Source organism: Lepidothrix coronata, unplaced genomic scaffold (genome assembly GCF_001604755.1).
Source record: "Lepidothrix coronata isolate B3197 unplaced genomic scaffold, Lepidothrix_coronata-1.0 Scaffold144, whole genome shotgun sequence".
NCBI classification, from domain to species: domain Eukaryota; kingdom Metazoa; phylum Chordata; class Aves; order Passeriformes; family Pipridae; genus Lepidothrix; species Lepidothrix coronata.
In genome coordinates, this window is record NW_016690324.1 from 375822 (window position 1) to 391545 (window position 15724).

At 54.0% G+C, this 15724-nt stretch overlaps 1 protein-coding gene across 3 annotated transcripts; it reads right to left on the reverse strand.

Annotated features, from left to right (window-relative positions):
* Nucleotides 1–1544: 1544 nt before the first annotated feature.
* On the reverse strand, nt 1545–15724 carry SLC6A7 (solute carrier family 6 member 7). Of its 3 annotated transcripts, XM_017827846.1 has the most exons (14): nt 15022–15361; nt 9281–9461; nt 8466–8597; nt 7659–7893; nt 7065–7203; nt 6636–6770; nt 5871–5974; nt 5213–5337; nt 4717–4829; nt 4504–4635; nt 4077–4176; nt 3612–3712; nt 3233–3400; nt 1545–2331 (listed from the first exon to the last, which is right to left on the reverse strand). In XM_017827846.1, exons 1-14 carry the CDS (start codon nt 15052–15054, stop codon nt 2116–2118), a joined length of 1914 nt encoding a protein of 637 aa, XP_017683335.1. In that variant the 5' UTR covers nt 15055–15361; the 3' UTR covers nt 1545–2115. The 3 variants fall into 3 exon arrangements, with proteins under 3 accessions (XP_017683335.1, XP_017683334.1, XP_017683333.1); XM_017827845.1 differs by lacking the exon at nt 15022–15361 and adding an exon at nt 15673–15724 and having other exon boundaries at nt 4077–4635; XM_017827844.1 differs by having other exon boundaries at nt 4077–4635.

Genomic DNA, 15724 nt, shown 5'->3' on the forward strand with positions numbered 1-15724 from the left:
GGCTCCTTCCTTCCCATCACTCTGCAGTGCAGTTCTGGTTGATGGCAGCTGCCAAGGGAGAGCCCCAAGGATCCCAGGATCGCAGTGGGGGTTTGGGGAATGTGGCAGGACACCATGCGAGTAGGGAAAGCTGGAAGACATGCAGAGACTGGACCAACTTGATCAGCCCAGAGCAGTTCAACTCCATGCCCTGGAAAGGTGTGAAGCACTCCTGATTCCTCTGGCACACTGTGGCTGGCAGTGACATCATGAAACACCTGGGTCCATCACCTGCTCCATCACCCCTGGAGACCCCCGTGTGTGCCCCTTTGGGGGCCAGCCCAGCCCGGGCTCCTCAGCCAGCACCCGCAGTGATGGCTGGGCAACACCGTGACCTCCTGAGGCCTCCTGCTCAGCAAATAGTGTCAAGGTTAGAGCGAGGGATTCATTGGGGCCATAAATGTTTATGGCAGGCCCTCCCCACTCCCCAGCCGCCACGGCCTGAACTTTCCATCAGCCACACTTTTATGGTCGGACTCTAATGATTAACCCGGGGGCCAGCGGCCGAAGGTGCTTCGCGCGCAGTTGTACTGCAGGAGCCCCACACGCCCAGGGAAGCTGCAGCCATGGTGGGGTCTGGGGAGCAGGATGGGGAAAGCCATTGGTGGTCCTGCAGAGGAAAGGAAGAGTAGAGGCGTCTGGGAATGAGCTCAGCATCCCTGGGCAAGAGGAGGTGAGCAGGCAGGTGGAGCAGGTGTAGGAGCTGGCCCTCTGCTCTCAGAGGTAAAAAGGCAATAATTAATTCTCCTCCGCTGTGGGGAAGGAGAAAAACTGCAGCCTTACGCCAGCATTCGCTCTGGAGGCTCAGGCAACAGTGCTTGATCCAGTGCACCAGAACCACATGCATAATCCAGACATAAAACCCCAATTTGTGTGTTTGTCCTAAGGTTTGGTCTTTTACCAGGACGAAGATTTGCAGGACAAAGCCCAGGGCAGCTGTGCCTGCCATCCCTGTAAGCCCCTCTAGGTGTGCCCTTCTTCCATGCTGGGGACCCCTCAGATAACCCACACAAGGGCTGTGTCACACACCGGTTTTACTGGAGAGCCGATGGCACATGGAAGGCACACATGTCACTGGGATGATGGACACTGGCAGCGTCAGGTCCAAACAGCCCCACCCAGGAGCTCACTGGTACCCTCAGGCCAGCAGCATCAGCAGGAGATGGGGTCCCTGTGTCATGAGCCCTGGGCTGATCTACTCCAAAATCATGTGCAGGAACTGAAACCCAGCCCTTCTCCTTTCCCTGGGAAAAGCAGTACCCAGGGGTAGGGCCATACATTGGATCTTTCCCTTGGCAGTGGACATGGCTTCTCCTTTGGCACTGGGTCCAGCTGAGACCTGTCCCTGACCCCCTGTACACATGGGGAACAGGTCACCCAGCCTCTTCCCTTCTTTCAAGTCACCCAAGCCCTGCCAGGCACCACAGGGAAGAGCTGTCCTGACCCACCAAGGTCCTTGGGGATCTCCAAGCCTGGAAAGGCCCGAGTTGGTTTGTTTATAAAGCTTTTTTTTTTAATTACTTTTAACTGCTCATTTATTAGGTCAAATTTCTTTGGGAGGACACTGATTAGTGCTGGTTATTTGCTGGAATACCTCTGTGTGATCAGAGCACACTGGTGCACATTGTCCTCAGGGCATGGAGGATGTTACAGCCTCTCTCACATGTGTTTATGAGTTACTGGAGTCAAATACACACAAACACAGAACAGACCAATGCAGAGGACCTCCTCAACCTCTTCCACCTCCCCACCTGCTGCAGCCTGGACATTCCTGCACCCTGGATACCCCTACATGAGGAGGGCAGGGCTGGGGCTGAGGGTGGGAGTGGGGCAGCCCTGACACTTCAACCAGACACTGTCACATGAACAGATGGACTCATCACACAGTTTGTCACACTGAACAGAAACACATCAGGGGCACCAGGATGGGCAGCAGCTCTATCGTGGCAGGGCCAGGGTGGTGGTGAGGAACCTGGCAGGGTTGACAGCTCCCGACTGCTGCCCAAGCAGCAGTCCCCAAGCTGTCCTGAAGTGCTGCAGTGCAACCCGTGCAAATTGGGGGTGGCGGGGGTCCCCTCACATCATGGACTCCTCCTCGTCCTCCTCCTCCATCTCCCGGTCCACTTCGATGGCCGTGTTCTCGTAGCTGGTGATGCCCCCATATTTCCTCATGTGGACCATCAGCGGTTTGGGGGACTGGCTGCCCGCCAGGCTGGCCACATACATGCCCGTCCGGTTCTCCTCCAGCGACGGGCCCCAGTCCATGGCGGGCCGGCTGGCCTGCTGGACTCGCTGGAGGGAAAGGCAGAGGGAGCACGGGCATCTTGCACCAGCACTGCCTTCACCCTCACAGCCAGCACACCCACACCTCCGGGGGGGACAGGGTGCTCTGCCAGCTCCCAGGGACTGGAAGAGCTCCCCATGGGCATGGGATGGGGCCAAATGCTTGTCCTGAAGCTTTTTGGGAAGGCAGCTCTGCCTAAGTGCCTTGCTGTGGGGGGTTTGTTGTCTGTGGGTGCTGGTGGTGAGGGCTTGCAGGAGAGAGGGGCTATTGTAGGGCTACAGCCCTGTGCTGTGGGATTAGTCACCCAGAAAAGGGGTTGGTCTTTGCCAAGGGGGCTCCTGGCCATGCCACGGTGCCCATGGCTGTGTCAAGCCAGGTTACAGACAGCAGGTGATTGCTGCCTGGGGAGGGCAGCAAGCTCTGCTCCTTTCCTTGTAACAGCCTGGGGAGAGCAGTGAAGGGCTGAGAAAGCTGCAAGCAGCCAGCAGCTCCGTAACCTGCTCCTGGGAGAAGCCTTTCAGTGCAGGGATCCCATCTGGCCTGCCTGCACAGTCTGGCAGCTGCCTGCCTTGCTCTGCCTTCGCTCCTGCCAAAGAGGTGCAAAGTCCCAGGTGCCCATGCCTGTCCCACATTTGGGACAATGTGCTTCCCCTCAGGGCACAGCAGGCTTGCTTTGGAGTTGGAATGCACACAGGGCTGCTCACTACCTGCCTGGCATCATGGTAAGCAGCACTGCTGGAAAGGCCTTGGCATGTGCCAGCCATCTCTCACACTCCGTAGGCAGGAAGGAGAGATGGGAGACACACCCCTCCAGCAGAGAGAATACAGGAACTTCAGAAGGTACAGGCTTGGCAGTGGCTCCTGCTCACCCCTGCACACTTCTGGGATGCAATGCCAGGGCCCTCCTACCTCCCACAGGGTCCCCTCTTCTCGGAGCACAGCCACCACCATGCCCAGGGGAATCATCAGGCAGGAGAGGACTCCCATGAGGATGCCCAAGACCTCGGCCCAGGTGGGGAAGCGGTAGCTGCCATACTCGGAGGGCTGATACTTGACTATGTTATATACCAGCAGAGCCTGTGGGATGGGAAGAAAGTGAGGTCATCCCAGAGCCCTCTGAAGGTCTCGTGGTCAAAAAGAAAGGCTTGGACATGATGGACACCTCCCAGGAGAACCTGGGACGGTCCCTGGGGCAGGAGATGCCAGCAGAGCAACTTGTCACACTGGGAGGTCACCCAGGGATACTGGCACCACTGTGGCTCTCCAGCACCTCAAGCTGAGCAGTTACCATCATTGTTGCTGGGGATAGGACCATCCAGCAGGCTCTGAAGTAGGGCCCTGGTTTGAAGCCCAGCATCATGTGGATATCTCGGCAGAACCTCTTTATGCCTGAAGGAAGGAGAAGGAGAAAGACTCAGAAGCTGTCAGCCCTTGCCCAGAGCCCAGTGCCTGTACCAGGCTGTGCTGCACTGATCAAAAGCTGTGGTTTTCATCTTCTACAGCAGAGTCTCCCCTCCCAGCTGGGAGATGGAGGAGGGGATCCCAGCTGATGCTGTCCATGGGACTGGTCTCAGCACCTCACAGATCTCTGGAAGGTGAATCCAGTGATGGCCGAGAAAGAACAGGTGGTGGAAGCAGAGATGTTTCATGGTCCATTGTGAGTCTGTTTGTTTCCCTACCACTCCCTCTAAATTCCTCTCTCCATACAGACAGCCCATCCTTCCCTGTGCCCCTGTGAGGACGAGCCCCTTACCATAGACACGTGTCACCACGAGGCAGGTAGTGATCACCACCACCATGAGGCCAAAGCCAGCACTGTAATCATCCAGTAGGACCAGCCAGTACATTCCACCCTGCAGAGACAAAGCACAATGGCCAGCATCTCCAGGACCATCATCCCAATAAACCCCCACCCAGCTCCTCCCACTTTTGTGCATCCTGGGGAAGACAGCAGAGACATCAAGAGACATCACACTTCTTATGGGGTTTGTGTAGGGATGAGAATAACACTGTGTCACTCCCCTTGGACTCACACCTTCTGCAAGCCCAGGCTCATTGTTTCTCTTTCGCCTTGATAGCTGATGTGAATACTCATGTCTGCAAACATGGCCATGACCGAAGTTCTCCCTAAAATGAAGCCCTAGTTGGTCCCCACAATGGATCCATGCCCACACCCTTACCTCTGTTGTGAGGATGAGCCCCATCAGGAAGAGGGCAATGCAGATGACAGCCGAGAATGAGGCTTTCTTTGGCCGCAGGTAATAGGGAAATTCATCTGTCACTGCCGTGACGATGGTCTCCATGAATGCAAACTGCTTGCACAGGAGGAGAGGGTCCCCTGAGCCCTCAGGCTGCCTGTGCTCCACAGCTGGCTCAGTGGGCTCTCTCCTTACCTGGCTGTCCAGGCCCAAGGTTAACAGCATGAAGAAGAACAGGAATGACCAGAATGGAGAAAGGGGGAGCATTGTCATGGCCTGTGGGTACACCACAAAAGCCAGACCAGGACCTAGGGGAGGAAAAGGACAGCAGGTGAGAAGGAGGTGAAGGGGCTGGACATGGGGGGATGGAGAAAAGGAGAGCTCAGCAGAGCAGCACCACAGCAGGGACCTGCCAGGACTCTTGCACGATGGGCAGGAGGGGTCCTGCAGCAGAGAGTGGAGGGGTGCAGGAGAACCAGCCTGCTCCTTGCTCAGACCTTCCTTAGGCATCACTTGTTGCTCAACCTTTACACCACAAGAACCTGTCTCCCCCCTTCCCTCCCCCTGGCCAGCTGAGCATACATCCTCATCCCTCACACCAACCTCCTCAGGTGCCTTCAGTCCTGGAAGAGACACTCCTCAGCACACCTAGGCAGAGGGGGAAGGGGAAAGGGTCTTTGTTTGGCCTCACCTGCTTTTGCCACCTGGTTAACAGGGACCCCAAGCTCCTGGGACATGTATCCCAAAACAGAGAAGATGGCAAACCCTGCCAGGATGCTGGTGATGGCATTACCCAGGGTCACTATGAAGGTGTCCCTACAGAGGAGAGATAAGATGCTCTGAGCATGCTCTCTCCTTCTCACCCCACACCAGTGCATGAAGGCATTGCCAGCCCCAGGAGCCACAGTAAGGTGACCCAGTGTGACTCTCCCCCAGGACCTCTCTTGGCATGTGCTTTCCAGGGTCAAAAGGACATAGGCAATTTTGTGGGTTCCTCTCAAGCTTGCTTTCCCCTGTGGAGGGCATCAGACCAGATGTCTAACACTCCTCTCTATTGGTGAACCACAAACAACTCCAGCCTCAGTTATCCTCAGACTTCAGCACCCATAGCCCAAAACTTTGGAGCTGGGTGCTCTGCATTGGTGCTTAGGAGAATTTTCTCCCACAGACCCCTCTGTTCCTCTCAAACCCGTGCAAGCTGCTAGGTATTGCCACAGTGCTCGTGCAAGGAGCAGTGCTGGATGACTGTGTGCTGCACCGTGTACTTCTGCTGGCTTTGAACCCACTGGCTGAGGTTTTCGTGACTCCCCCCAACCCATCACTTTTATGAGACAGCAGCTGAGTCCCACCTGTAGATATTCTGATGGAAGGTGTTGTACGAGGCGAAGGTGAGGAGGCCCCCAAAGCCCACCCCAAGGGAGTAGAAAATCTGCAGGGCTGCCTCGATCCACACCTGGGGGAAGAAAGCAGTTCTGAGGAGATCAGGGGTCTGGAAACCTCACAAGGAAGATGGCATTGAAAATCTGCTTCCCCAAACCCCTGGGCACATCTTCCCCAGCATCCCAGGCATGCACAGCCCACAGGATGTTTGTCTTTCCTAGTTAACACACTCACCACTCACAGTGGATCAGCTGGCTAGTTAAAGGGCTAACGAGAGTGTTTTAGAGCCAGCCCAGTGTGGCATTAAATACCCTTGTAAAACTGGGTGGTCTCTTGGTGGCCACCCCTGCTGACCCCTGCTCCACCTGCTGAGACTTCTTGAGAACAACAGAACAGCCAAATCCACCATGGGAACCCACTGCCTCATCCAGCCCATCACTGGGGCTGGGATGATCCTGCCCATGGCCCTGGTACCTAGGGGAGTCTGTGACCACATTGTCCCCTCTGTGCAGAGCCAGAATCACAGGCATGGGGATAGGCCACATGGGAACAGTGGTCAAGAAAAGACTTGGGGCAAAGACTTTTGATCTTGGAGCAACCAAGAGAGAGGATTTTAGGTCAGGGAGTGGTCAGAAAAGACACTTGAGTAAGGGAACTGCCTCTGTTGCACACTGGAGGTGGCAGGAGAAGGTTCATTTCCGTGTCTTGAACAAATTGCACAATGTCCTGCTCACCTTGGAAGACAGCAAATGATCAAACTGGGGCGTGAGGTAAAACCGTATCCCCTTCCAGGCCCCCTCCAGGGTCACACCACGAATGAGCAGCATCACCAGGATGAGGTACGGGAAGGTGGCAGTAAAGTACACAACCTGTGGGAGAGCAGAGCCAGCTGGGAGCGAGAGCACAGTGTGAGCACTGCCCCCCTGCCCTGCCCCCTGGGTGGGACACTGCACTGCTTAGTGCCACCCTGCAGTTCTGGGGTCCTTGGGCTGCAGCAGGGCTGGTGTGTCAGTCCTGCTGGTCTCTAGGTGTGGAAGGCATCCCAGGAATGTCCTGTGTCCAGTGGATGCTGTTTGTGGGTCTCACTTTCCCAGACGCGCAGAGTTGCAGGCACTGGTGAGCACCTCTGTAAATCCCCCCAAAAGAGGCCATCCAGCCCTTACCTTGCCAGAGGATTTGACTCCCTTAAGGATGCACAGATAGACGATAGTCCAAGAAAGGAGCAGGCACAGACACAAGTTCCAGCGGATCCTCCCGGGATCCCCGATCCCTGAGCTCCCTTGGATGTGCAGGACATACCGACTAGAGAGAAAGGAGAACCACTAGTGAGCAGCCACTGGCATCCTCTACCTTCTTCCAGAGGCCCTCTCTGACCCTGGAAATGCCTCTGCTGCAAAAAATAACCTTGTCAGCAATCCCAGGCACTGGCAGCTATTTGCCAAGGAAATGGGAACAGTTGGTGTGAGACTAGAGGGGATGCCTGGTATCTTGAGAGCAAATTCCTAACCATTCCAGGCATGGGATTCATTTCAGTCTAACACATCACCAGGCCAGAAAAGCAGCACTAGAACATGTCATCCCAGTGGCTAAACTGAAATATCACCCACAGCTGAGCACAAGAGCCCATCACTGCTCCTACAACACCAGCCATGAGTGCTCACCATGCTGTGAGATACGGAGCACAGACCCCTCACCCCTCATTCCATCCCCATCCTCTCCCTTGCTGGATGCCAAGCACATCCCCACATTCTCCTTACCTCCAGTACTCCTCGCTGGGGCTGACAGTGTTGGTGATGTTGACGGGGAAGGTGGTGTTCCCCCCCTTGATGACGTGGTGGTCCAGGCACAGGTCGGTGTTCCACCAGTTGCCGCAGTGCTGCCAGGGCAAGTCGCTTGTGAGGGATGCAAAGAGGTAGAAGAGAACATAAGCAATGATCATATTGTAGTAAATGGCCACCAAGGAGACGATGAGGATCGTGCCCATGCCAATGCCTGGAGGAAGGAGAGGGTAAAGAAGGAGTGAGCCATCTCTCCGGAGCAGAGCACATCCAAAACCAGGGTCAGACACTGCATCTCAGCAGCCAAATGTTCAAACAGTCAGAGGTTCACCTGGTGAGGGAGCCTTTTATTGACATTTTACCCTCTGGACATGCTTGCTTTGTATTGATGATCTATTGCCTCATCCAGACAACTTTACTCCAGTGTAATGTTGAGAATAAAAAGATTTGATTTGACTTTTTTTTTTTTTAATGCTTTATTCTCCTCTTTGTCTTTAACAGTCATTGCTTAGCTTTCATGCTCTGGCTTAATAATTTTCACACTGTGTCTACTATTTCTAAACTGGTCATGTCATCCAGAACCCTCAAAGACTGACAGATCTCATAGATATCTTACAGTTTTTAAAACAGCTAACCAAAAAGTCCGTCCTGCTCCACTTTCTCCCAGGATTTAACCTTTGATGCTAACAAGAGCTTTGAGGGTCACAGAATGTTGCTGCTGGTCCATGTTCTCATCAATCAGGTCTTGCAGAGGCCTTGCAGAGGCTCTGGACTTTCCTCACGCACCTTTAAAGAGAGGGCTTATCTTCCAGACTGCAAGTGGCCCCAGGCTGGAGAACTGGCCAAGTGACAGTTCCATGAAGAAGATGGGGATCCCACAGATGGCCAGCATGATGAAGTAAGGAACCAAGAAAGCTCCTGCAAGAAGCAAGAAAAAAACTCCTGAAAGCAATACAGAGCAAACACCTAAAGCCCATCTGTGGCAGGCAATGAAGTTCATTCTATCTCTGGTCCTGAGGGATCTACACCAAAATCTGGAAGACAATGAGGAGCGACAGCTCACTGTCAGTGCAGGAGAAAAGGGCTGTGATTCACCTGTGTCATGCTTCCCCCCTGCTCCCAACTTTCTTTTCTCAAATACCGTGGCATTCTCCAGTTATTATTGTGTGAAACAAGCAATTGCTCTGGGAGTAGTTGAATCAGCACTTTGCGCCATCACCCCGGACTCTTGCCTTGCAAAAAGCTCCCTCCTTCGATAGCTGGGAAGAATTTGCTGACCCTGCTGAGTCCTGAAGGACACCAGGCCAAGAAACTGTTGGACACCAGGAGAGATGGTCAGGTAGTGTTCAGTTCAGCATTGAGCCAGGGATTTCTCTGGGTCCAGGAATACAGAGATGTGTTGGCACATCCTTTCCCACACAGGGGTACAGGTGGTTAATGCCCTAAACTAGCATGGGGGGCAGGAGGAGGCATCACCTCACAACAATGACTAGTGCTACTTCCCAGCCCCAAGAAGGGTAAGGGACACCTCTTTAGGGACATGTCCCACCAGCCCAGCTCAGTGATGGGGGAATCGGCCACTCCAAAGGATGCCCAAGTACCTCCTCCATTGGTGTAAGCCCTGTAAGGGAACCTCCAGACGTTTCCAAGGCCAACGCAGTATCCGATGCAGGAGAGGAGGAAATCCAGCCGCCCCGTCCAGTTCCCTCTGTCTTCTGGGCACTCGGAGCCCAGGTCCCCATCCTGGCTGCTGGGGCTTACCAGAAGATCTGGTGTCACGGGCTGAGCGAAGGAACGGGGTATGGGGGAAGGCAGGCAGGGGTCAAGGGGGGAATAAAAACAGAGAATGAAGAATGGGAGAGTGGGAAGGAGTGCCAAGAACTCCTGTGTGAATTTGTAACCCCAAGTCGCAGCACTGACACTTGTCCCTTGGGGACACCCCATTACAGCAGCTCTCTGGTCACCACCCCAGGCAATGTCCTGCTATGCCACTGAGCAAGGAAAGGGGATAAATGTAATCTCATGTGGCCAGAGCTTCCCTGGGAAAGGCAGGATGGTCCTGGTTCATGCTGGGAAGCCTCACCGGGACCCATCTTGCAATTCCAGGTTCCAAAGACATACTTTTAAGGGGCCACAATAAACTTTCCAGATATCCTGTAGAACATGGGCATGAGGACAGCAGGAGAACACTATGGTGTGCCAGAGAGTGTGACACCCCATCCCCATGTGCCACTGCCATGCCAGGCACTCAGCTGGCTGCTATTAAATGCTCCATATATTTTTCACACTTTTCCAACTGGCAAAACACTGTGGGGATTCTGTGATGCTCCCACTTGTCCCTAAGTCACCTCCTTCCAGCTTTCCTAATATGCCCTATATCAGTGCAGCACAGGCAGGGGATTAACCCATTCCCTTCTTTCCCACTGTCTCAGCTCTGCAAGAGGGAGGTGTGGGTCCTGCAATCCATTTAGGCTGGGGTGATGCACTGTGAGGACTCCTTGCTGTTTGTGTGTGGGTGTATATCAGGCCTGCAGTGAGATGTTTGGTCTGAATTTCCCCAGTCTCCTGATCTCGGGAGAAGGGGGAAGGCATCCCTACTGGCTTTCATCCCTCCAGAGCTGAAAGCCTAAGCCAGCAGCTGCTGGGTGAGATCCCATCATAGATATCCCCTCAGCAAGACCAGGCAGCAAAAAAGGGGTGGGATGAGGATCCTGTCCCTGTGGCACCATATGTTGCTGTGCCCTGGCGTGGGAGTATATCACATTCATATTGAAGCACAGGAAGATTCTGGGGTCCCTGCTGACAAGGCACCAGGACCAGGGCAGGAAAAACCCATTTGGGAACCTTCTCTTCTTCTTTGGCTCTCCAAAGAAAAAAGCAGCTCTCTCCACGTCCCTCTTCACAGTCCTAGGGAACAAGTCTATGGATGTGGTTGAGGGAGAGGAGTCTGGATTTGGAGGGATCAGCCAGAAGGAGTTGTGGGTTCCCTGCACCAGCGTGCATATGTGTTCAAAGCCTGCAGCAGATCCCAATTCCCCTGGAGACCAGAGCTGGCTGCTGAGCAGAGCTCAGCACTGCCCTGCCACAGCCTCCAGGAAGGTGGCAGCCACCTTCTCTGCTCTCCTCCTCCTCTCTGGCTGGACTGGACTGGGAGATGCTCTTGCTGCTGGTTCCCATGGAGACACTGAGCCGTGTTGTCAATGGTGAGGGCTTCCAGCTCCCATCCTTCACAGGGTGCACCCCAAACCCCCAGCCACTGGCACCACAGACGTGCTGCTTGCAGCCCAAAGGCACCAAATATGGAGGCGAACTCACCCCCGTCCCCACTTGGTGTGAAAACCCCCTGAGGGACAGGACAAGCCAGGGCAAACTCTTCCCAAAGCCAACCTGAAACACACAGCCCCAGCAAAGCCGTACACCAAACCCCTCCATGAAAAGCCCAGCCCCACTGGATGCCACCATCACAAGGCAAGGACCAGAAGAAAAAAGTTTCAGAAACACAGGCTGAAAAGTCAAAATATGACCCAAATATAATACTGTTGCTATAAAACTGTTGCTACCTGGCAGCCCTCCTGCAGCGGTTCAACACAGCTCTCTGGCTTTGCAACATCTCCAAGCCATGGCCATGCCTGCTAATTAGCCCAGCACGCACAGCAGGCGTGACCTGCAGCTGCCTCTGCTTGCAGGGGATGGACAGGCTGCTCCACAACACCTTCCCAAAAGTTTCAGCAGATAAAACCTGTATTCAAATATCCCTGCTTAGTGGGGACCATCACAGTTGGGTCTTTCCCCCCAAAATGCTTTCCCGTCCATCACACTGCCTCGGGGGAGCTTTTGATTTCCAGGTTTGCATCAGAGAAAACCAGCAAGCAGGGATGCTGGGAGATCATTAAATCCTCTGCCTGACTCCTGCATCTCTGTCTGAATCCTAAACACCTACGAGAGGGCACAGGTAGAGCTGCAAGAGCTGATTGCATGCTGTGCCCATCCATCAGATATAGCACAGAAATCAACACAGAAGCAACAACAAGGAGAGAAAGGAACCAACTGGACCTTTTCCAATCTGTAAATGGCCCAGTCCCCATCTCAGCCCTCTTTTCAAGGGCTGTAGGATGTAATCTGTCACCTGTGTCTCTGTAATGACTGTCCCCCTTATAAATATATTTAGCTGGAGCTCTGCAGTTTAAATTTGATACCCCACAGCAGAATGCAGAGACTGCTCAAGCGTCAGGTAGACCCTGAAGACAATGAGAGTGTGGTCCCCACTGGGGATGTTTGGGAGGCACAGGCCAGGAATGCCCCTGGAAAACACACAAAAAGGCTGCTCCATGACCAGAATGCTCAAAAACACCCCAAATCCCAGCCTTTCCATAGAAATCACAGAAAAACTGGCCTACTTGCCTGGCTTAAAATGAATTGCAAAGCACAGTATTTAAGGATTCTAGCCCATCTTTGTCCCAAATAGCAGACAAAAGCACACCTCCCTACTTCAGACTGCTGGAAATCTCACACACCGGTTCGATTCCAGATCCTTTTTTAAGGATTATTGCTCCCTTTCAGCCTCTGTCATAACAAGAATTTTCTTTTTCAGCAGCAGCTGAAGTGCTCCAGTGCTACAATATTGCTCTAGTGCTTTCCACCATCAACTGCCATCCTTCAAACCGGGCTCCCGTCTCGCGGTTATAAACAGACGGGGACCAACAGCTCCCTTGGCAACCACGGCCTCTTTGAACACGGCATCACTTTTCATTATTCACCAAAAGATGTTCCCGAAGAAGTCAGCAAATCAAAGGTCACCAAGAAAAAAAAAAAGCACTTTAATCTCTGCCAAGATAAGAGCCCACGTCCGTAAGAAAATCGCCCTGTGCTAATTATTTTCTGTAAACCAATTTACTTAAACCAGTCCAAAACTCAGCTGCATCCATGAAAAAACCAGCCAGATCAAAGTTACTTTTTCATCACATTTTGTCTCCTCTCAAGATGGCATTGTGGGATTATTTTGCCAGTGTTTCGTGCATGGATCACAGCCTTTGATAGGGGGAAATGCCACCCGGCACCAGATTTCTCCCCTGCGGATCTGAGCACAGCGAGTCTCTGAAGTGTGAGTCACTTCAGATTACCTCAAATTGCTTGTTAATCTCCGAGAGAAAAAACCAACAGAACAGCATAAAAATTAGTTCAAACGTAATATTGCTTAGAAAGTGAAGTAAATAAAGCATCGCTGTGGTGTGGGAGAGCCCCTCGAAGGGCTGCACTGACCCCAGGTGCCCCCAGCCCACGCCATGAGAGGGAGCAAGAGGTGGTGGAGTCAGCACAGGGGACTTTGGGGGCTGGAGATGGCTGAGGCTGAAGCAAACTCATGACAGTGATGTCCAAAGTTCAGGGAGTACACATGGATACAAATGCTTATGGTCTTTCATCCAAAAACCCTGGGGAAGTTTTGAGGCAGTTTTTGGCAGGCAGAGGGGGGCAGTGGCTCAGGCAGGAGGAGGATGCTCTGCGGGTATGGGGAGGGACAGCCCAAACCATGGCTCCCACCACTGGCTCCTGTGAGCTTTAGCCCATTTCTACCAAATAACCCTCCAAAGCAAATCATCAAATTAAAACATCCACTCATAAATACTGTTATGCAAAAGCCAACCTGAAGTCCTTAGAGCCTGGGAAAGATCTTCTCCATTAAAGAGGCATTTTCATATATCTAAAACATGTCTGGTGAGAAGGCTTAAAACTCCTGACTCGCCAATGGGAAGTGGATCATAATGAGAGGGAAAGGAGGCTCTCAGGGTCCTGGGTGGGTGCTGCAGTTGGGCTGGGCACATCTCTCCATCAGCCACCACCAGCTCCAGGCAAGCCCAATGCCAGCGTTGGACACAGGGGTCCCAAGGTGGCTTCGAGCACGGGATTTTCCCTCTGGAGCTCAGCAAGTGGTTTTGGGTAATGGAGGAGGGAGGGCTCTGAGCAGCACTGGGAATGGAGAAAATAACTCCAGAGACATCTGCTTTCCATACCAGCTGATTGCCATGGTATGAATTCCTGAATAAATGCTAAATGAATTCCTGAATAAATGCTAAACAGGATCACCAGCATCGAGTAACTCAGAAAACCATTGGAAGGGACAAAGACAACTTTTAGTGGATCTTGCAATCACAAAGACATCTGAAAAAGCAATTTTTAGGAAAGAGGAGGAGAGAGAAGAGGCCAGACAATGACTCCAAACAATGGAGAAACAGCAGAGTGCTGCTGGCTGTCACCAGGCCACTGCTGGCTTTTTTACGTCATGTTTCAATATCCTAGGAATTTCCTGGCAGTGATGAAACTCTCTTGGGTTTTCATTCATCAGGATGCTGGCACAGGTTGGAGTCACCCTGCCCTGTGGTTAATGGGCATGGATTGGCAGAGAGGAGAGCCAAAGTGGCTCCCAGCCCTGGGTGTCTGCCTGGGATGCTCCAGGAAGTGCTGACCCACTGGCAGCAGCAGTGCATTCCTATGATGGAGCTGTGGCTGACAGCCTCTGCCACCCTGCTCCACCATGTCCCCAAGGGGGACAGGCATGAAAAAGTCCCCAAAGTGGGGGGAAATGGGAACTCAAAGAGGCTGTAAGAGCAAAGTGGCAGCAGAGGAAAGCCTGGGATGGGAAAGCCTGACAGCTGGGTCTAAAAAGGGTTTCCAGCAGGATGGAAAAAGGATTTGTAGCTCTGTCAGCTCTGCCCTGAACCCAGAGTTCAGTGTTCAGCTGGCCCCCCACCACCCAGACCCCTTTAAATCCTGCGGAGGAGGATGAGGAGGCAATCCAAGCTGCAGGTGGGAAAGTCACTGCCCAGCTCCCTGTGTGGGACTCCTCATCCCTTACCCCTCACCCCTGCTCCGAGCCCAGGGGCTGGTGGGAGCAATGTCCCCGGGGTGCCAGGCTGCGGGGAGCCAGCTCTGCTCCCGGTGCCACCCCCGGCATCTGTCCAGACACAACGTGAGTCACCCACCGCCGGCAGCACCTGCTGGCACAGGAGGGTCGGGGATGCGGGCAGCGGTGCCTCCCGCTCAGGGCAGCGAGGCAGGAGCGGTGGGCACGAAACGCCCCACCCCTCTGCTCACAGTCCCGCTTTGGCCCCGCGCACGGACACTGTCCCTTAATATCCGACTAATCCCTGTCGGCTGCCCACGAATGCTCCCGAGGACAGGATGCAGGGCGATAGACATGCCTCCCCCTCTCCCCGCTCCGAGCCCGGGGGTATCCTTGCTCCCCGCTCCCAGCCCGAGGGTACCCTCGCTCCTGGCTCTCCTCTCCCGGGGGTAACCCCTGCTCCCCGGCTCCTATCCCCGGGGCACCCCCGCTCCCGGCTCTCACCTTCCGGAGATGCTGCTGCCGAACCTTCTTCATGCCAGACCCTGTTGCTATGCGCTCCCCGCTCCGACACTTTTCGTCTCGCTCTCTCCGGCGCTGGGGAGGGCCGAGGGGGAGAGGGGAAGCGACGGCCAGCACGGAGGGTGTCCCTCTGCTACCGGGGGGGAGCTGGGGAACAGCAGGAGCGAGGCTGGAGGAAAGGTTTGCCTCGAGTGGAGGATGGCTGCGTGCGGAGCAGGGAGGGAGGAGGGAGGTCTGTCTGTCAAACGCACTCCTGGCGGGGTAAGGGGGGCTCTGGGACCTCAGCCCCAGACCTGAGCAGCAAGGGGGAACGGCTGCTGCCTCACTCATGCCACGAATGCATCGGGTGTCCCTAGGGATGGACCTGACTTTGCAGGCACTCTGCCACTGAGCACCCCACGTGCCCCAAGCAGCGGTGGCAGCACCATGAGTGCAGATGCCAGAAGCTCACAGCATTTTCCTGCACAGTGGGTCTTTCTGAGCTAATATTTACCGATATTTCCCATCGGGAAAGGAGGAAAGAACAAACTACATAACCTAACAAACACCTCTTTTTACACACTCACAGCTTCCTCAAAAATAAAACGATCTTTGGGAATTCACCCAGGCAAGTTTTACCTGCCTTGGACTCACCCATCAATTCTCCCTCTCCCGGGATACTGGCTGGGAATGCTGAGCCTGGAGC